Raw genomic sequence first — 19,826 nt, forward strand, 5'->3', positions numbered from 1 at the left:
TAACAACTTATTCATTATTTGAAGAGCTAGAATAAACCAACCAGGAAAACCATCTGGAAATAAGCGACTGTGGTTATCATATAGTCCGAAAGTGATAGAGGACAAAAAATAACTTCAAGTTGTCATAACCACTTATTTATTTTAGGGAAAACTCAGAGTCCTCTTAATTAATCATCCGAATCTTCTGAAACGCATAATAAATTATATAGAATTTTTTTACCAAATTAACTTATCCTATTCTTAATTAAATAAAAACACATATGTTTTCAAATTCTACACAATTTTAAATTGACTTGAAAATGTGACCTGTGTGGTCACGAATCCATAGTCGCGTACCGAATAAAATTGTGTAGAATTTGACAATATATGTGTGTTTTTATTTAATTATGGAACGGTTCTACAATATTGACAATGACTCAGTCGATTTTTTATCCTACTCTATTTGTTTTGTAGCAATTGTTGATTACATGTAAATCAAATGTATATCTTCATTTTATTCAGCATATAATTTTCCATTACATTACGATTATTTGAAGTTACTCTACGTTCTTCAAGGCGTATCGATTTAGTTCACCCATGTTTTATGTATGCATTTATATATGGAATGAGTTTCACTTGACACTGTAAGAATTCATTCTAAATAGCACCAACACTTTAACCATTGCTGACAGTATCAAGTGGATCTTTCTCTATCAACGTTTTGTCACCTTCGATCTTCTTAAACCCGCTGATTTTCTGTGAAAATAAAAGTGTCGAATGCATTGAAGTGCGTGGGCAGTAATACCTTTAGTCGGATTCACTTCAAATTGTCAGAATTGGTTGAAAAGGAAGCTATGATGTAATTTCATGAGGAATTCTGACAGTTAGTGAATCTCAGTGTAGTTACATCAGTAGCAGAAACATTATTGAAGTACGAGCTTGCCTTCCAAGAGAAACCTGTCAATAAAGTTGGTTCCAACTTGAAACAACGGTAACGCGATCAAACTACGTAGACGAGCTTTTAGGGCTTCCTGAGAGCACTGTCTAATGCTTCGCCTCCCTTCACTCCCAGAATGGCATTCTTGCACAGGATAGGTGAGTACTTATCTGATTGCATTATTTTGATTCATTAATTAAAGCTCGTAATCCTATTCTGTAGTTACATTTGAGGATCATTGGAATAAATTGAGACATTTCTGTGAATCTTCTCGTTGGATTACAAAGGTCATTCCTCTAACTCAATTCGTCAGTTTTTTTAGATTGAAAAGACCTGCATAATTTCAAGTGTAATATTTTCTATTCAATTTCAAACTCTTTATAATATGACATATCATTAAAAATATAAATAAATAGACATAATTATTCATACATATACTTGGATAAAATAAAATCTAGGCATCACCAGCAAAAAGAAACTCTTTGCCCGCTAGTGGGAGTTTAAAACATCAAAGACATTCATTTGTGCTGTGAGGCTTTTAGCAAGTACTGCATTTTATTAAAAGTTTCATGTGAAAATGCTGAAACATTTGTTATCAGGTCTTGATAATTTCTCAAAAATCGTCAATAACAATCTATAAATTCTGCTCGTATATTAACATAATCCATTAGTAGAAGAATAAAATTGTTGTAAATTAATAGAACAACAAAAGATAATTGAACAATTTAGCCTATAACTTTGTTTCATAAATTAGGTAACATTGATACCTCAATAGAGAGAAATGTCCTTTTACATTTCTAATCCTGATATGATCTATTTTGAATCTAATCCAACAAAAATTCCTTTTTTGTTAATTATTGTCTTTTTCCATTGATGAAGGAGTTGTCGTTGTTACAATCTTACTAATTCATAATAATATCAATTAATGCTGATCCATAATAGTATTCAATAAACAGAAACTTGTTTTGGTTGTTACATCATTGTCTATTTCGCGTTCAGTCAAGTAATGTATGTCTGATGTTTGTGGCAGTGGTAGTAGTTTGGCTGGCATGGGTTGGTGGTAGCGGTGGCGGCGGGGGAGTGTGGGGCCTGGGAGGGGGTGGAGGCGGAGGGGGCACTCCCCGCCAGGATGATATCTGCGGCGTTCACAATGGCCGCCGTCTGTACCTGGATCAAGGCGATCGTGGCATTCTCACTGCTAAAAATGTTTCCACCACTCCTCATCGATCGCAGCATGTGAGTCAGTAAAATAATAATTCAATAATTAATTAATTAATCAAGTTAATTTTATAATCGTACCGTATAAAAATTAATAATTGTCTGTATATTCAACTTTGAATTTTAATTTCGTAATTTATATTTGAATTTCCGGCCACAAGATCGAAAAAACGAAATTTGGCTTCATGGTGTATTTCTGTAGTGATATTAAGGCCTGGCCACAACTCAAACCGCGGCCCTTGAGGTTGCCTTGGTATCGATTAGTTCATTGATATCTCATTAGTTGATTGAACAATGAAATATAATTTCATTAGAAACATATTTTCCTTTTCACATTGAACCAACAATAAATTGAAACAAAGCAAAATAGAATATTCTGTCGGTAGATAGATGGCAAACAGTGCAATTAAAACAGAAAAACCGGAAATTTGAGTAGTTTTAGGAATTATTTTTGGATTGGCATGAACTACAGTAACTATATAACAATATGGTTAACTATTACCATAGTTATATACTTAATTGTAGCCTGAACCATACAATGGACATTCAGGGAAAAAGCATAGAACATAATATGCTTTCTCAACCAAAGTAAAGTATGATATAGACATAGCTAATGACTGAGTAATGGTAGAGAAAGAAACAGTTTTGGGTTTTCCTGTTGATTCTCTCCCAAGCATTAATTTGATATTCTGATTGTGGAATGTAATAACTAAATAATAATAAAATAATTAATAATATTACACCTACTCGTAATCTTCTAAATGTGTACTACATTATGATCACTAGGTAACTTCTAGTGTGAAGCATGATTCTCTATGAGAATTCCAGTCTTTCTTGGTGAACACTAGGCAGTTTAGTGGGTATTCATCCAGTGTTGACAGTGGCTATGCTGGGGACTTTATGACAGTGCCGAGCGCCTCCAATATGGATATCATATCTATACTGGGAACGCATGACAGTGTTGAAGCATCAATTAACTGCTCTTTTGAGCAGTAACTGGATTGCAGAAAATAATTAAGAAGCATCAATATTTTTGATGAAGCAGTTATCTCAAGAGTACGTTGATAAACCTCAACATTTTCAAGAAGTTAACGATTATTTCGAAATATAGACTGAATAAATTTTCTCTTTTGCTATGTCTGTGTGGGAAGTGAATTAGAATTTTAGTGTGACTTTTTAATGAATTTGATTTTGTTTGTAGTCGCAATCACACGAGCAGTGCAGCGTGGAAATCGTGACGTGTCCGTCGTGCGTGATCAGCGTCCGCTTCCGGCAGTTATCGCTTGCGGCCGGTTGCAGCGGCGGGGTGGGCGGGGGCGTGACCGACTCGCCCTGTCGCTGCGACTATGTCTGGCTGTCGGAGCCGCCTTACGATGACGTGTCCGGGACGCCATTTTGCGGCACTTTTCCGCCAGCCGTCTCCGCGCTGCAGCCCGTCTACCGCTCGCAGACGCGCACGCTCGTGTTCACGCTGCTCTTCTCACAGAACCATCGGCATGCGTTCACGCTCGAGTATTCCGCTGAACGTTAGTAAAATATCAATATTGATTTTCTATATTATTTTGTTAACATTTTTGAAATTTTCTAAAATATTGTACTAAACATGGATTCCAAACTCGTTTTTCATATACTTTTCATTTTATCAGTTATTATTTTATAATGTTTATGTACAATTGAATTGATTTGATTTGATATCTTCTGTTGAAAACCATTTTTCATCTTCTATGTGAAGTGACTTCCATATTTCAATATTAAAGCGTTAATTTTAGAACCTCTAAGGCTCAACTCACACTGGCTCGACTAAAATCGTACGACTCCAGGAGACTCTAGTCTCTCGACCTTACGACTTTCCTGCTCATTGTCACTACTTCAGTTCCATGCTACTCCATTTTCTAACCTTATTTTATTAAAAATATAAGATCTTATTCGTCACTACTTAGCATGTGAAAAAATTTATAATAATTTTTATGAATATATTGTCTTGTAAACGGAGGGGGGTTGTTTCTTCTCTTCTATAATATTTGCTGAAGTTTACTGCTTTCAATCCATCCACCGGTATTTGAATCCTTGGTTGGTTGGGAGCTTTTAGTGGATTCGTTCATTAAAATGCACAGATTATCATCATTGTCACCTATTCTAGCAACTATAGTAACTACGAGCCAGGAACTTCAATGAAAAAGACTTTTAAAATTCAACCTCAGGTTTATTGAACTCATTAACGAATCAAACGAATCAATAGAAATCATGTCAAATTTTCCAACAGAGTTACTCAGTAACTGATTCAGAAAAAGAAGGTATATTCAATTTCAATCTATACATCTTGGGAACCTGCTAACTTGCTGCAACTAAATTCGGGCCTCGGTCATTCTATGAAATTAAATTTTGAGCTTAATAAGAAAAACAACAAAAGTTTGGCACTCACCATTTTAACAATATTCAAACTTGGACTCTTCAGAAACACTCACATACGCTTTAATAAAACTCACTATACTTGAATTCACACACACAAATAATTTCCTGATTCTACTCCTACTAACTCCTATAAAATTTGGTTTCCTATTCAACTAGATAAAAATTACTGATAACTGAAAACTTAACAAATTGTCCCTCTGAATGGGAAATTAGCCTATTCAGAGAACCGAGGCTCGCACACCGTTACATGTTTTCCCAGTTACTTCTCAATTCGAACTGAGGCCTTTTCAATGAAAACTATTCCCCCTCCATGAGCGTTGAGCATAACTTCCAGTGGAAAAGCCAAAGCTTCAAAAAGGTCAATGGTCGTACAATTCCCAAATACAGTAGCTTTTTCGAAAGAAATTGAAACTACATTTGAAAAATTTGCTTTAATTTCGACAACTAAGCAACAAGTTAGCAAATTCAAACAAGACAGAGTCAATTCTCAGACTAAAACGCAGGGTTTAACATACAGTAAAAATCAAAGTTCATTCCAGTTCAAAAACCTGAAAAATAAAATGATACACAAAAACAACTATAATACTACCCTCTCAATATCACACTTTTACAGTCTTATCTAATTCTTTTATTGTCTTATCTAAAATGATGAAACATCACGTTCATAAAACATAATCTCTCTTTCATTTAAAATGCACGGTACTACGCAACTCAATTCGACGCTCAACTCAGTCTTAGTCGTGAGGTCGAGGAGACTAGAATCGACCTGGTCTGAGTGTCGCCATTTGAAAACACATGCTTTGTCGAGAAGAGACTGCGACTCTAGTCTACTAGAGTCTCTTCTCGACTTGAGTCGCATAAGTGTGATTTGAGCCTAAGTGTATTGAATGACAAGGGAATGGGAAATTCATACGACAATATTGTTGAATACGACACATTTTATTTCAAAATTATATAACAAATACAGTGGATGACAAGGAAATCGCAGATTGTGATACATTAATTTACTGTATGAATTAATACATTAATGTATTGGCTCAATTCTAATTATCATCTAGAGTTTTAATAAAGTCGAATCAAATTTAACTCCAGAATTCATCAGAGTTAATGCTAAGTACGTGAAGTCCCTCCTCAAAAAAATATTATAAAACTATTGATGAAAAATTCCTAATGATCATCTTGGCTTCAGATTCAAAGTTAAATTCCAGAATTAATTCAAACTTGAATTATGAAAGCTTCAATTCATTTATAAATTCACAGAATTCGAGTCATCAACATTATAACCATTTTTGGTCTTTCACAAAAATAATTTCAATACGAAATAAGTGGTTGTAACTATGTCAAATTAATCTCTTTATCCGATGGCTACAGTTACTGTGAGAATAAATGATAAAATATCCCCACAATCTATAATATTATTATCTCTTTATAGTCATTGTATAACACAAACGAAAGAAATAAAGTCTATAAAATGCTTTATTCACTAAATAAGTTTTGTAAGGATGATACTATTAATACGAACAGGATAAAATCAATAGGATAACCTGTTTATAGACTATGAAAAAACTGTATTTAGTCACGGCATTTTATATACTTCATGGTTATAGGAAAAACATTAAATTTCCATCTACAATAGTCTGTATATTTGTGTTTTTTCCAATTTTTTAATCTAGTTGGAAAATAAGAGTAATAATTCAAATTACTCGAAACAAATATATTTACATTTCATGCATATTTCTGTTTAGGAAACAGACAAATCCTGAAAGGTTCGCCCGGCCTGGGTACAGTGATGAACAGCAACATAACACAGGGCGGCACTTTCAGTTCTCCGTTCTTTCCAGTGCAGTATTCGCGGGACTACAATGCTGAGTATGTGGTCAAGTGTGAGGCTGACTCCTCTCTCACCTGTCGCATCAGAGTCGTTTTCAGCGACTTCCTACTGGCTGATATGTCCATCATGGAGGTGATTATTAAATGTATCCACTAAAACCGACATTTTTAAATTCCATAATAATTTGTGATAGGTCTCTTGATTATCTATATCTTTTAAACAACTACAGTATCTTTGAGATTCTTTTCAAACCTTCAGTATTCCCTATGAATAACGTCAATGTTTTCAGCTCAACCAATGCTGACAGGTTGCAGTAAATCACACAGTAGTCTCACCTTTTCATTCTTGGATTCAATCTCGACGGATTATTACATTATTTATATAATTCTGATATTGCTACTCGACTCCAGTTCAATTATGGAAAGGATTGGCAAGGTCAATATTAAGTTCCACGAATTCGTAATTTATTTGAAGATAATTTTATTTTTTGTGAATTAGTTATCTAAATGAAATAAAATAACTTCTAAATTATTAGACAGTCTATTCATTATTCTTATAAGTACATGATAAGTAAGAACTTCTAAGTTGATTAAATGAGACACAGATGTTGTCAATACTAATAGCTAGTCTAGCTGAAGGATGGGGCAGGTGTAGCCCCGAAACCATGGTCCTTTTGTTAAAACAAAATTAAAGTGGTATTGACAACATCTGTGTCTCATTTATTCATTATGGGTAAATACCACAATATTTCTTCAAAAACAATCAACTCCTAATCAATATTCTTATAAGAAACCCATGATGAGTACGAATATTTAAAAATGTTCTGTTTGCAGTTCTACGATTGGAACGGACAGAGATTGGATGTCTCAAGTGGGATTGAATTTCGTCCACCTGTTATCCTGTCAAGTGGACCGTCCCTCCTTATCAGGTTCTATGCTAACGGTGGATCAGGCATTGGCTACAAAGCATCTTATTCCTTCGTTACTGGTATGTCAATTTTCTATAAATGTCTGGCATGCATTTGTTTGAATTCCTGAATTGCGATTAGAACTTGAAATAATTTTGAATGAATGGTAGAATGATTTCATATTGGAAGACTTATTTCAAACATTGAGGTCATCTAATATCAAGATAGATTATAAATATCAACTTTTTCATTTCATATTCAGAGGTATATTCTTCAAGTAATGGGAAGCCATCCTATTCAGTAGATTTTAGTGCTATTTAATATATGTCTACAGTTTGTATACCGTATTGAAGGAATTTATTTTTATAATTAAATATGATTCCGCTGATTCACTCACCAACTGAGGAAATAATTTTCATAATATTCTATTTGGCCAAATTTTAATAGTAACTTATTAGACTTGTTTAAACTTGTATTTTCTATTTTCTCAGGAACATACGAAGAGAAGTTGGTGAAACCAGTAACAGGTGAGTTCAATATTAAAATTCAATTCTTGCAATCAATCTTTCTGAAACTTGTTTCCATTGAAAACGCCTGAGAAATTTGTGTTCCAAATTCGAATTGAGAAATAGACTATTATTAAGAAAATGGAAAATGAAGAATGTTTTTATTTTTGTAAGGCCTATTTTTTCATTCATAATTTGAGTATTAGTATATTTATAATACTTGTTGTTTCTTTCTCTTTTTTTATTCCTCCTTTCTGTTTCTTATTCAATTGCGTAAGTCGCTGCGACAGTCCAAGAATTAAAATTAGGAGTCTTATCAATTTGTTAATTGCATTGTTGATTTAATCTACAAGAATAGAAAAACGAGTCACATCTTTAAAATTCAATTATAATCAACTGTGTGTTCCCATCCACCTGAAGATTTGAGTTATTCTTTATTAAATTTTTCACAGACTGTGGAGGATACGTGGAAAATCTGGGAGGGGCAATCACAATGATGAATATGGTGGATCGTGCCAAAGGCGAGAAAGTTCGAATGTATGACTGCATCTGGCTCATTAAACCTCCTGGCAACTTCTATCATCTCAAAACTCATCTCTACCTGAAAATTGGAACCTTTTTGGATATGGGTAAATAAAAATTCAATGACTTGAATGTTGAAACAGTCAAACAAATTGAAATTTGTATTATTTGATGAAATCAATTATTGCTCTGTAGAAAGATTGAACAGTAATGCAGAAAGTTTTGGGAAAGAAAAATGTCAAGTAAGGATATGATCACGATAGATTTACGGTTAGTAACAATATGAAAAACATGATATAATCAAGTTTAGGTTGAAGAAAGTTCAAGTAAGGATATGACAGCAATATGTATAAGTTGAGTTAATATTAGAAAAAGCAAGCTAATTAAAGAAATTAAGTCTTATTATTTGATTTTAATTAATATAAAATACCAGAACATAATAATTATTAATGAGTGGAATTGTTATTTTTGTTTACTATACCTCCAGTGATGCATAAAACGTCAATTCAAACTATTTTTGGCGATTGTGAAGAAAGATTTTTGTTTGGAATTGTATTTTAAAATTATTTAATCTGATAAATTCAAAATTGTAGTAGATACATTTTTGGATTCAAAATTGTGTGTGAATTAGTTATCATTTTCACATAACCTCGAGACTGTGTATTCCAAATTAAGGCTTAGAGCAGTTTTGGGCGAATGCCTGTTGTTTTTACCTGGATTGTATTTGTATATGAATAAATAAATTTGAAATTATCAATAATACAAAGGATTATATCATGATACACTATATTTCATATTTTACTTTAATTTATATTGATCAATACTTACTCTTATTAATAAAAAATGCATCTCAATGGATGGAAAAATTAACTGAATTGTTCTCATTATTTTTCTGTAGAACCACTTAACTTTATACTGTACTTTCAATCACGAACTTTCACCATTCAGAAAGTAAGATCTCATCACTAAAGAAGTATCAATTGCTACTACTCCTAATAGACTACTTCTACTAAAAATATCAATATTATTAACTTCTATTAGATTGTAACTTTGATTTTTTTAGAATTTATGTTTATTTTTCTATTTGCAGCTGGTAACACAGAACTGACCGTTAGACAAGGTGAAACTTCAGAGAGTCCTCTCCTGGAAACAATGAGGTATCCCATGGCTCAACTGACTGGTTCCAGACCACGGCCCCATATGCGAGAGCATGTTGTGCCTCTAAACACCGGATTCTATGTTTCCCTGAGAGGAACATTCGGATTGGCATCTAGATTGGCTATCATTTACTCGGCCTTCACTTATATGGGTATGTTGGATCTTTATAGATTGGTATTTTGAGCTTGAAATTTTATTTTATAAATAAGCTAGAGTTTAAATTGAATGATTGGCTGTTATGTTAAATCTTTGAAGAATAATATTCTGAGCTTGAAATGAGTGAATAAAGCCTTTATTTGCCACCTCATTACAATATTGTAAAATAATAATAAGTATGTAGAGCTTGAAATACAATTTTGTAAATAAATTTAATTGAAATGAGTGAATAAAGCCTTTATTTGCCACCTCATTACAATATTGTAAAATAATAATAAGTGTGTAGAGCTTGAAATACAATTTTGTAAATAAATTTAATTGAAATGAGTGAATAAAGCCTTTATTTGCCACCTCATTACAATATTGTAAAATAATAATAAGTGTGTAGAGCTTGAAATACAATTTTGTAAATAAATTTAATTGAAATGAGTGAATAAAGCCTTTATTTGCCACCTCATTACAATATTGTAAAATAATAGTAAGTGTATAGAGCTTGAAATACAATTTTATAAATACACTTGAGTATAAAATAAGCGGTTGAACAGTAACCAGTAACAGTAACTAGTAAATTAGCACTGCAAACACTCTTGAAAGTATCTGAAAAAAAACTTCATTTTTGTTGTGAACCTTCTGATCCTACGAATTGCCAAGTACACTCTTATAATTTTTCTCCTGGTACACCTTTAAGTAGACTAGTCGAATAAATGAGTAATGTATTCGATTTACAACAGAATAGTGTAAAATGAAAAAAATTGATTGAATTTATTGTTAGTCGTATTGTCTTTAATAGTACTAAAATTTCAGGCTAAGTCCGTGTGAGAGCTGAATCTGAGTACTCTTAAATGAATTTAGTTTCGGATCAGATTATTGACCAAGAGTTCAAGTTAGGCTAAAAAATTCAGATTAAAATGCTTTAAATATAAATAAGGTTACCTACTAACTATAGCGAAGTCTTTTAAGTCAGTAAGAATACCTTATTGTTGAAAAACTTCATGTTGGTACATCAATTGAAAATCAGAAGTAAGTATTGTCCTAAATAATGAACTTCTCAAAATTCAGATTCACGATGTATATTCTTCACTTACATTAGGTTGATATTCTTAATGTTTTAATAATTTTATTACTTATTTCGCTGTTACAGATTGCTACACTGGTTCAGACTTCCTCTGTCAAAATCATCGCTGCATTCCTGCCATTCTCAGTTGTGATGGCTTCGATCATTGTGGGGATGGAAGTGATGAGCCTGAATCCTGTTCAAGAGGTGAATTTTGTGAATTCGATTTGGCATTCTAAAAAATTGAATCATCAAGAATATTATATCCTACAGAGTAGATGAACGATTCCAAACAATTGTTTGCTTAAACTATGTGCAGTTGAATAGTAGTAATTTCCATTTTTTTCAGAGTGGGATGCACAGCCTGTTGACAGACGGTGGTACTCTCACACACCCAACTACTATTTCCCAAAAATGGAACGCTATCCGGACCTGAAAACAGCCACTCTTATATTTATTGTCAGCAGTATCGGTGAGTTCAATTTTTTCACTCAAAGAAAGATTTCTAATAATCTATAATGTAATAAAGTGAAGAACTGGCTTATACACGTACGGGATAGGAAATTCACGAAAACGCATCATCACGTCTGAATCACTGAACTGATTAACTTGAAATTTTACATAATATATTCTTAATTACCGAGGATGGTTATAGACCCATTTTAAATTCTTCAAGAGTTCGGTAGGTCAAGTTTTCAGTTTGTCTCGTTTTTAATTAGACCCTTGCAGAGCACGGATTACCTGCTAGTATGATAAATCTATATGTTTAATAGTCTAATAGTCAGATTTAATAACAGTCCTAGAAACCGGTCCTTCATGCGATAAATTTCTAAGAATAATAAAAGTCCGCTATTCTGTGTTGGAATTTTCTTTTTGCACAAGTTATAAAATGAAATAAGGTGAACTATACATAAAACCGAACAGAGTCCGTTTAACATGAATATAATTAACATTTTAACATAAGTTTATTCTGTTTCCTATACTGGAATCATAGTTTAACATCCATTGATAAAATGGAGCAGCATGCTATTAATAATGCTTGTTGGTAATACAAACTCGTATAACTTCTTCTGTTGACCGTACTACACAGGAAGTCACAAATTTACACTTTAGCTCCAGTACAGATCTAACCGTTTACTAACGGTTTACTTACTAAAGATCTAACTGTTTACTTAGTCTATGGCTCCAGCTACTTACACTTTTTACTTCTACTGACTACTATTCTATAAGTCTATGAATGGACTATAGTTCTATTTTGCTTTCTATACGAATCGCAGTATAGCATTCATTGATAAGGAGCAGCCGAGCAGCATGCTATTGATGATGTTTGTTGGTAATAAAGGTTACACTTTTTACTTCTACTGAATTTCATTCTATGAGTCTATGAATAACTTTTTACGGATTTTTTTATATACTCGTCTTACGCTTGTTCCAGGTCTGATAACACTGATCGCATCTCTTGTCATCCTACTGTACAGAATGGGCGCTCGATCTCGTCAGCAGCGTGAACTACAGAATAGATTGCAAACAATCAGCGAACTTCTAGGTGAATAATCAATCAGCTCCAATGTTGTGAATTGAAATGAATTTGCCCATAAATCAATGGTTTACTTGGAGTAAATCAAAAACGTCTTAAAAACCTTTGAGGCCTACAATAAGGACGGATATTCCATCAAGGTGACGAATGTAATGCCGTGAGGATAAATAATGAAAAACAAAATTTAAATTGATGAACAAACTATGCAATTAAATCTAGATGACAAATGTAATGTTATTAATGATGCGCTGATGAATATTGAAAAAATATACAAATTTTTAAGATATGAAATATCAATCCATGGTGATACTAAGAAAAAAAGACTCTGCAGATCCTGTGGCATTAGATACAGATTCAGTCTTTTCAGGGAAATCCATCGAATTTTCACAGCTATTTGCTCTGTTGCTACTATTAATATGGAAACCGTAGCCGCATTAAAATATTACTGTTGCAACTATCAATTTAGATTCTAATGATTCTAATAAAAAATCATTCTTATTATTCAATTTGAATTCACCTTCATTCATTACTAGGCTACTTCATTTTCCCGTTAACAACGGCTATTTTTCTGTAGAGCATTAAATAATCAATTATTCGTAAATATATCCTATGGTTTCACTTCAATTCATTTTCATTCTCGCTCTTTCATATTATATTTATTTCTTCCCATTGTGTCTTTTTATCATTCTTGCTCTTTTTCTCCTTGTTACCCCGACCACCATTTTTTCCCCTTCACATCCGTATCTTTTATGTTTTCCCCTCCTCCTTAAGTTACTCTTTTTTCTCCTTCTCACTCAAATTTCTATTTATCTAATCCCCATTAGTTTTCCCTTGAGCCTTAACTGGGTGTGTTGGTTTCCACTATCTCCTTCTGCACAAATACTTCTTCTCCTTATACAGAGTGAGTCATATGTATGGGAACCCTTCAATAAGTTGGAGACTGTTGTGGATATAATACTGTAACTTCCAGGATAAGTTATTGGTCAAATACTCTACTTTTTGACTACTGATTGAACTATATCAATTATTTCTTTAAAAACTAAAACTCCAATTTTGATAAATTATCATAGAACATCTCTATTGGTGTCATCTTTCTTGTTTTAGAAAAGCCTTTTACCACACGATGGGTGTTTACATTTGAAATATTCGATTTACAACCCCTATAAGTCACCCCCTTATGAGTGGTTGAAATTCAGTTGTACATCAAAAGGTGGATTATTCGACCAATAACTTATCCGGAAAGTTACAGTATTATATAAACAACAGTCTCCAATTCATTGAAGGGTACCCATAAATAAGACACTCTGTATGGACTTCTTCATATACTTCTTCTCATACTCCTACTTATGCACTTCTCATCGTCATAATTGGTTAATTCAAGATGGAACACGCATCGAAGAAGAGATTCCAGTGGTGGATGAGCCACCCGACTATGAGGCACCTCCCGATTACGAAGAAATCATCAAATCGGCCACAGGCAGCGCGCAGCCTCGCAGGAAACGGCGACAGAGAAGGAGTCGCTCCAATCCTGGCTCTCACTCGTAAGTTGACCGTCTCGAAGACTAACGATCGGTTACTCTAACATTGATCGAAGTTCGGTCACCTGTCATGCGTTACAATATTATGATGATTGATATTGAGTACTTTATTTATGTAGATTACAATATATACTGGCTTATACACTTATATACAATAACTTACAATACAGCAAAATTATAGATGAATTTACATAATATAGACTGAGAAAATAATTATTGAACTGTATATGATATGAAAAAGCAATTTGTAATATAATAACTATAGATAATTTTATTGTTATTCATCTACATAAATCGGCGAAGCTTTGGACATATCAATGTCCATTCTTCGGAAAGAATTTTAAAAATATCCTCCACACTAACTCTCTACCAAAATTGATCAGAGACGTACTTATGTGTATTTTTTTCATCGGTCATTAATTGAATTACAATCATGCGTTACAATTATCACCTAATTATACATTTAGTCACTGATCATGCATTACAATTATGATGGTTGATCAGAGACTTACTTATGTGTATTTTTGTTATCGGTCATTAATTATAAATCAATATTTTATTATGATACTATTAATAAAATGAATAAAAATTGACTAGCGATACAATACCAGTTATTGAAATTTCATTTCAGAAAATAGAATAAACGGAACTCCTCAAATCTCTTATATGGAACACAACACTTTGAATTTTCACCAGTCACTTGAATTTTTCTTCAAGTAAAACCAGGTTTTATTGTCTCTCAAGAGTGTTGAGCATTGAATAGAATAAATATCATTATCGTAAAACTTTAGTCTGTGTACTCAGCGTTAGTGGGTTTTTCACCTCCTCAATAAATGCTCCAACATTATTGGAAATTTTCACTAAACTCTGGAATAAAGCTGGGTTTACACCAAAGTTATAAACAAAATGTTAATAACTTAATCCTTCTAGATTCTATTAGATTGAACGGAACTTGACAAACACATATGTTCATCATGTGTATGATAAGTTATGTACAATCTAATAGAATCTAGAAGGATTAAGTTATTAACATTTTGTCTATAACTTTGGTGTAAACGCAGCTTAAGAAAAATTATAACCGTTTCAGTCACTGAAATTTCACCCGTTCCAATTTTTGAACATGGTAAACCGAATCATTTGATAGGTTATAGTGGATACAACACTTTGAATTCTCACTAATCAGTTGAACTATTCTTCAATTTTATCAAGTACAATAAAACCAAGTATATAGTGTTTCTTTACAATTCATCGTCACAATACATCTATTATACCTGTTATGTTTTCCATTACGTAATTCTTATTGAAAACTCTTATAAAAGACTAACGTAAGTATGATTGATACATTGTTTAATTTTAAAAATGTTTTTATTTTTTATTTTATTTATTTAATTTTTCTATTCCATTAAAAATGTATTCCGAACTATTGTACTCCTTTCTTTTATGCTTGTTGTGACTGGGTATTCCTTGGCCCACGCTTCGCAGTCAATACAGCGTCTTTGAAAACTCTATGTAGTGATTATTGTGTTTGTTTTCTATTTGAAAATAGTTGGAATAAGTTATATCACTTGTATTATATATTATAGGTTACGGCAGATAAGTTGAGAAATCTTATAAATAAATCTTAGAAATATATATCATAATGAACTCCCTCCTACACACAGACCTGTAGTCTTGTAGGGGGATTCCTTTATATCATTGTACTGTAACTCATCTCTCTATGTAACATTCTGGAAAATAAATTTATTTGATTTGATTCAACAAATAAAGTTCACTTGAGAAATTACACTCCATTATATTTTGAGTGAAATATCAGTCGTCCTATGTAATAAAATAAACTTTTCAAAAACTTATCTGTTTCAAAAATGTTTAATAATACATTTCTATAATCATAATAGCTGCCATTAGTCAAGCTAAGCTTGTTCACCTACGACGAGCCCTATTAATTTAATTTATAATTCATCCATGTCCACACTTAACAGCAAATTCAATTGCTTTGAATTAGAATTCTTTATTGTCATTAAACACATAGTGCAATAGACGGACATAGTCATCAGGAAACATAAAACATTGAAAATAGGCTACTTATCAGAAGAAAAACATATATCCTTGAAATATTTTACGGTTATATCGTCAATATATTGATAAAAATAATTATTTAATGATGAAAAAACACAACATGCTCTTTCTATTTAGATAATATTTATTAGAATACAGTGTTCAATGAATGATTTATTGTTTCAGTCTGAGCAGGCGTCTGGGTTCGCGGTCCCCGAGCCGTGACAGAGCGGAGGAGAGAGACAGAGAGAGTGTCGCTGTGGACTCTCTCGGCTACCAGAGTCTGTCTCCTCAGCTGGGGATGGGGCTGGCAGTCAACCGCAGTTGTCAGGTCACCCCTGTTCCGGACTCCCCACCTCCACCCTACAGTCTCGACTATGCCCACATTTGTGAGTTGTCACTTAATTATAATACATAACATGGAATAATTTATGAATCTCAGTTACAGTGTGATTGTGAATGTGAAATATCTTAAATATTAACAAATATTGAAAATACGAAACTATCAATATAGTCCAGGCAATGAATGCTCAATAAAGGGTATAGAGGGAATGCCTTTATTTTTCTTAGAAAGCGTCTGTTTTTTAATACATATACATATATATATTATGGTGACATGAATAGAATAGAATGACTGCCTTTATTTTTCTTAGAAAGCGAAGTTAGGGCGCAGTCGACCCTCTCTTACACTCAACTCTCTATCAAGTATTATAACAATACGAAAAAATAAATACAAATAATATGATTAAAAACAAACAATAGTTAAGTTATCTACTTATTTAAAATAATAACAAATTTTAAATTATTGAAAAGAAAGAGAAAAAAATGACATTGAAAATAATACATAACAATGCTGAATGATAGTATTTTCTGATACTTCATCACTTTAGTAAAAAATAAGACACTACAGAATACAATACAGTAGGCCTACATAGCAACTGAAGTGTTTGCTATACATTTCATTTCCTACTTATTATCACTATGTAAATCTCGAAGTGGATAAGTAAATTACATTATGATTTATTTAAATAGTAAAATAGAATCTTCCTTCAATCAACAAACAACGTCACAAACAACGCTCCTTCAATCCACGTGACATACATATATAAATATATAATTTACATATGTTAATAATGTGGTGACATCATTTGAAGCCAGCTTTAAACGTTTCTCCTGTGGAGAAAAAATGATGAATTTAGTAGACTGTTTAGTGGATCCTAGACATTCAGATTCAAATCTATACATAACAATTGATTCCCCTTTTCATCCAGGATATTTGTGGTTTCTTAAAATTTCGATTTATTGACCGAGCGAAATGAGTTCTAAGATTCAAGTCGACGGCTTTGCATTTCTCTTTATGTTTATATGTTCCGCAATTACGGCGAAACGCAGCAATAGATTACCATGAAATTTGACAGGTATATTTCTTTTTAAATTGTGCCTCGACGTATATACAAGGTTTTTTGAAAATTTTGCATTTTAAGGTTAATACAATAGGTAAAGTCTCCTTCGAACGCCAATATTACAGTAAAAATCAGAATAGAATCATCCATAATAATTCAGCTGTTGAGTGGATTTTTAATTGCATGCAATAACGCATGCAATTAATATATCAATGTAACTTAGTAAAAAATCAGCTGTCGTGTTGACTATTCATTGCATGCAATGACGCATGCAATTAATAACGGAAAGAAAACATAGTATTTTCTCTCGACCTTTATCTGCTTTCAACTCGGTCTGACCTGTTGCCAGTAAGTTGAAGGAGATTAGATTTTGATGTTAGCATATTTTTGATACACTAACCCCAACAGCCATTAGCCGTTTTCACACCGACATCTTGCCGACACAACATACAAACAGGATTTACTCTTATGGACAGTATGAGACGAGGCTGTGTTTTATAACTGCGCGAGGTCTACTGTTCATAGAACTACTAGTCCAGGATTAAAATGTTGTTTTACCAAAATCATCAAATATTTAATAATTCGATACAATGATACATGTACAAATGTGAAGCTGACTTGCACCGAGGTAGAATCAATTTAATCTTAAATAATTTGAAATATATTTCAAGTTGTTAGGCTTCATTAATTAATTGAACACCTATTTTATCACTATGTGTTATCAGAACCTATTAGAATTATGTAGATTGCCTTCAATGAATAAATTGAGTTCCATGTAAATGTATTATTTCTACCAAACTCCAAAATAACTATTTCAATGTGACTTTTAATTGTTCAGTCAATATAAAATAATTTTGATTCTGCAGTAACTTATACATGAGTGATATCAATGTAAGAAAGAACAGATTATATACTTCTAGATGAATGTAACAATATTGGAAAGATGTTATCCAACGGTATTTGAATAACCCCCTGACTGTTACTGTATGGGAGTACCACCAGTAATTTATAAGTTTTCAATTCGTCAAAAGAGTGGTTATAGATAAAATAGTGTACTCAACGGTTATAATGTTCTCCTATCTATATTTTTTCTTCTTATTATTGTTCATCTTCTTCCTCTTCTTCCTTATTCTTCTGTCTCCTTTTTCTATTATCTTCTTCTTCTTCTCGCTTGTTCTTCTTCTCCGCCTGTCATCTTCTTCTTCTTCTTCTTCTTCTTCTTCTTCTTCTTCTTCTTCTTTTTCTTCTTCCTCTAGCTTTGTCCGGCAAGGACTGATTTGTTTTTGTATTATGGAGTCCCTTTTGTATAAGGTACCAAGAACAATAACAGAGATATTTCCAGGGCTCTAGAGAATAATAATACTAATCCCCTCTGTCCTTTTGCTAAGTTGAAACGTGTAGCAACGTGAGTTGAAATGTATAAGTTGACCTAAATTTTTGAAGGCTGATCTTCGAATTGATAAAATTATAGAAACATGATCACAAGCAAATCCCTATATAAGAATATAATGGAGATGGAGACTATTCCTTTTAACAGAATCATGTTTCCTCATCATTATCACCATCCTCAAATTATACGAGTCGATCCATCCGGCGTATTCACGCATGATGTGTGCAGAAAATCTCACTCACACTGACTGTACAACTGTGAGATTAACTATTCTAAGTCAAGGACTCTAAGACTCTCTGTTGTGAGGCCGGGTGATATAATTATTCTCGAGTGACGTTTTCATGTGAAAATTTAGATTTTTCTCCCCTCACAGGTTTTTACCTTGAGCATTATTGTTCTAAAAAAATTGTGTATCATCTTGTTTTTATATGTATGTAAATAATGTGTGTGTATGTTGAACAATAAGAAATTTGAATAATCAAGATTGATATCCAGTTCTTCAAACTGAAAATAGATGCAGACGTGGATAACAAACAAATTAAACATAATTTTTACTCCTCATATATGCAGTTTCACAATTCTGTAGACAAAGTTAGAATAAATCAATAGAACAGTTAATTTCAATAGTGCCATGTACTATGAAAAAAAAATCAAAATGGTACTGGCTCAGTAGATCAAGTAGAATAGAATAGTAATTTAAAAAGAACTCAGATATCCAAAGTTTCATTGACCGAGCGAAGTGAGGTCTAAGATTTAAGTCGACGGTTTTGCATTTCTCTTTATGTCCAAATATTTTTATGTTCCGCATTTACGGCGAAACACGGCATTAGATTTCAATGAAATTTAACAGGTATGTTACTCTTTAAATTGCGCGTCAACGTTTATATAATATACAAGGTTTTTTGAAATTTTGCATTTCAAGGATAAAACAAAAGGAAAAAGAGTCTCTTTCAAACGCCAGTATTACCGTAAAAATCAAACTATAGAACTATTCATCATAAATCAGCTGTCGAGTGGACTATTAATTGCATGAAATGACGCATGCAATTAATATCCCAATGTTATTTGGTAAAAATCAGCTGTCGTGTGAACTATTGCAAGCGATGAGGCATTCAATATTGATAACTTAAAGTAGTTAGCTTGTTATTTTCTCTCGACTTTTCTCTGCTTTCAACTCGGTAAGTAGGTATTTCAACTCGGTATGATAGAAGTTTTTTACAACA

At 32.7% G+C, this 19,826-nt stretch overlaps 1 protein-coding gene across 1 annotated transcript in view; it reads left to right on the forward strand.

Moving 5' to 3' along the window:
- The first annotated feature begins 874 nt into the window (after positions 1-874).
- The window catches only part of LOC111051493, a 36,335-nt gene continuing 17,383 nt past the window's right edge, over positions 875-19,826 (forward strand). Inside the window, exons 1-13 of the mRNA XM_022338018.2 lie at positions 875-1,074; positions 1,947-2,152; positions 3,336-3,660; positions 6,292-6,509; positions 7,211-7,364; positions 7,776-7,811; positions 8,243-8,419; positions 9,403-9,621; positions 10,768-10,887; positions 11,030-11,152; positions 12,116-12,226; positions 13,599-13,758; positions 15,997-16,199. Of these exons, the coding sequence (XP_022193710.2) occupies positions 1,053-1,074; positions 1,947-2,152; positions 3,336-3,660; positions 6,292-6,509; positions 7,211-7,364; positions 7,776-7,811; positions 8,243-8,419; positions 9,403-9,621; positions 10,768-10,887; positions 11,030-11,152; positions 12,116-12,226; positions 13,599-13,758; positions 15,997-16,199 (2,074 nt within the window). The 5' untranslated portion in view covers positions 875-1,052. The remainder of the gene's footprint in view (positions 1,075-1,946; positions 2,153-3,335; positions 3,661-6,291; positions 6,510-7,210; positions 7,365-7,775; positions 7,812-8,242; positions 8,420-9,402; positions 9,622-10,767; positions 10,888-11,029; positions 11,153-12,115; positions 12,227-13,598; positions 13,759-15,996; positions 16,200-19,826) is intronic.

Source organism: Nilaparvata lugens, chromosome 10 (genome assembly GCF_014356525.2).
Source record: "Nilaparvata lugens isolate BPH chromosome 10, ASM1435652v1, whole genome shotgun sequence".
In the NCBI taxonomy this organism is placed as follows: domain Eukaryota; kingdom Metazoa; phylum Arthropoda; class Insecta; order Hemiptera; family Delphacidae; genus Nilaparvata; species Nilaparvata lugens.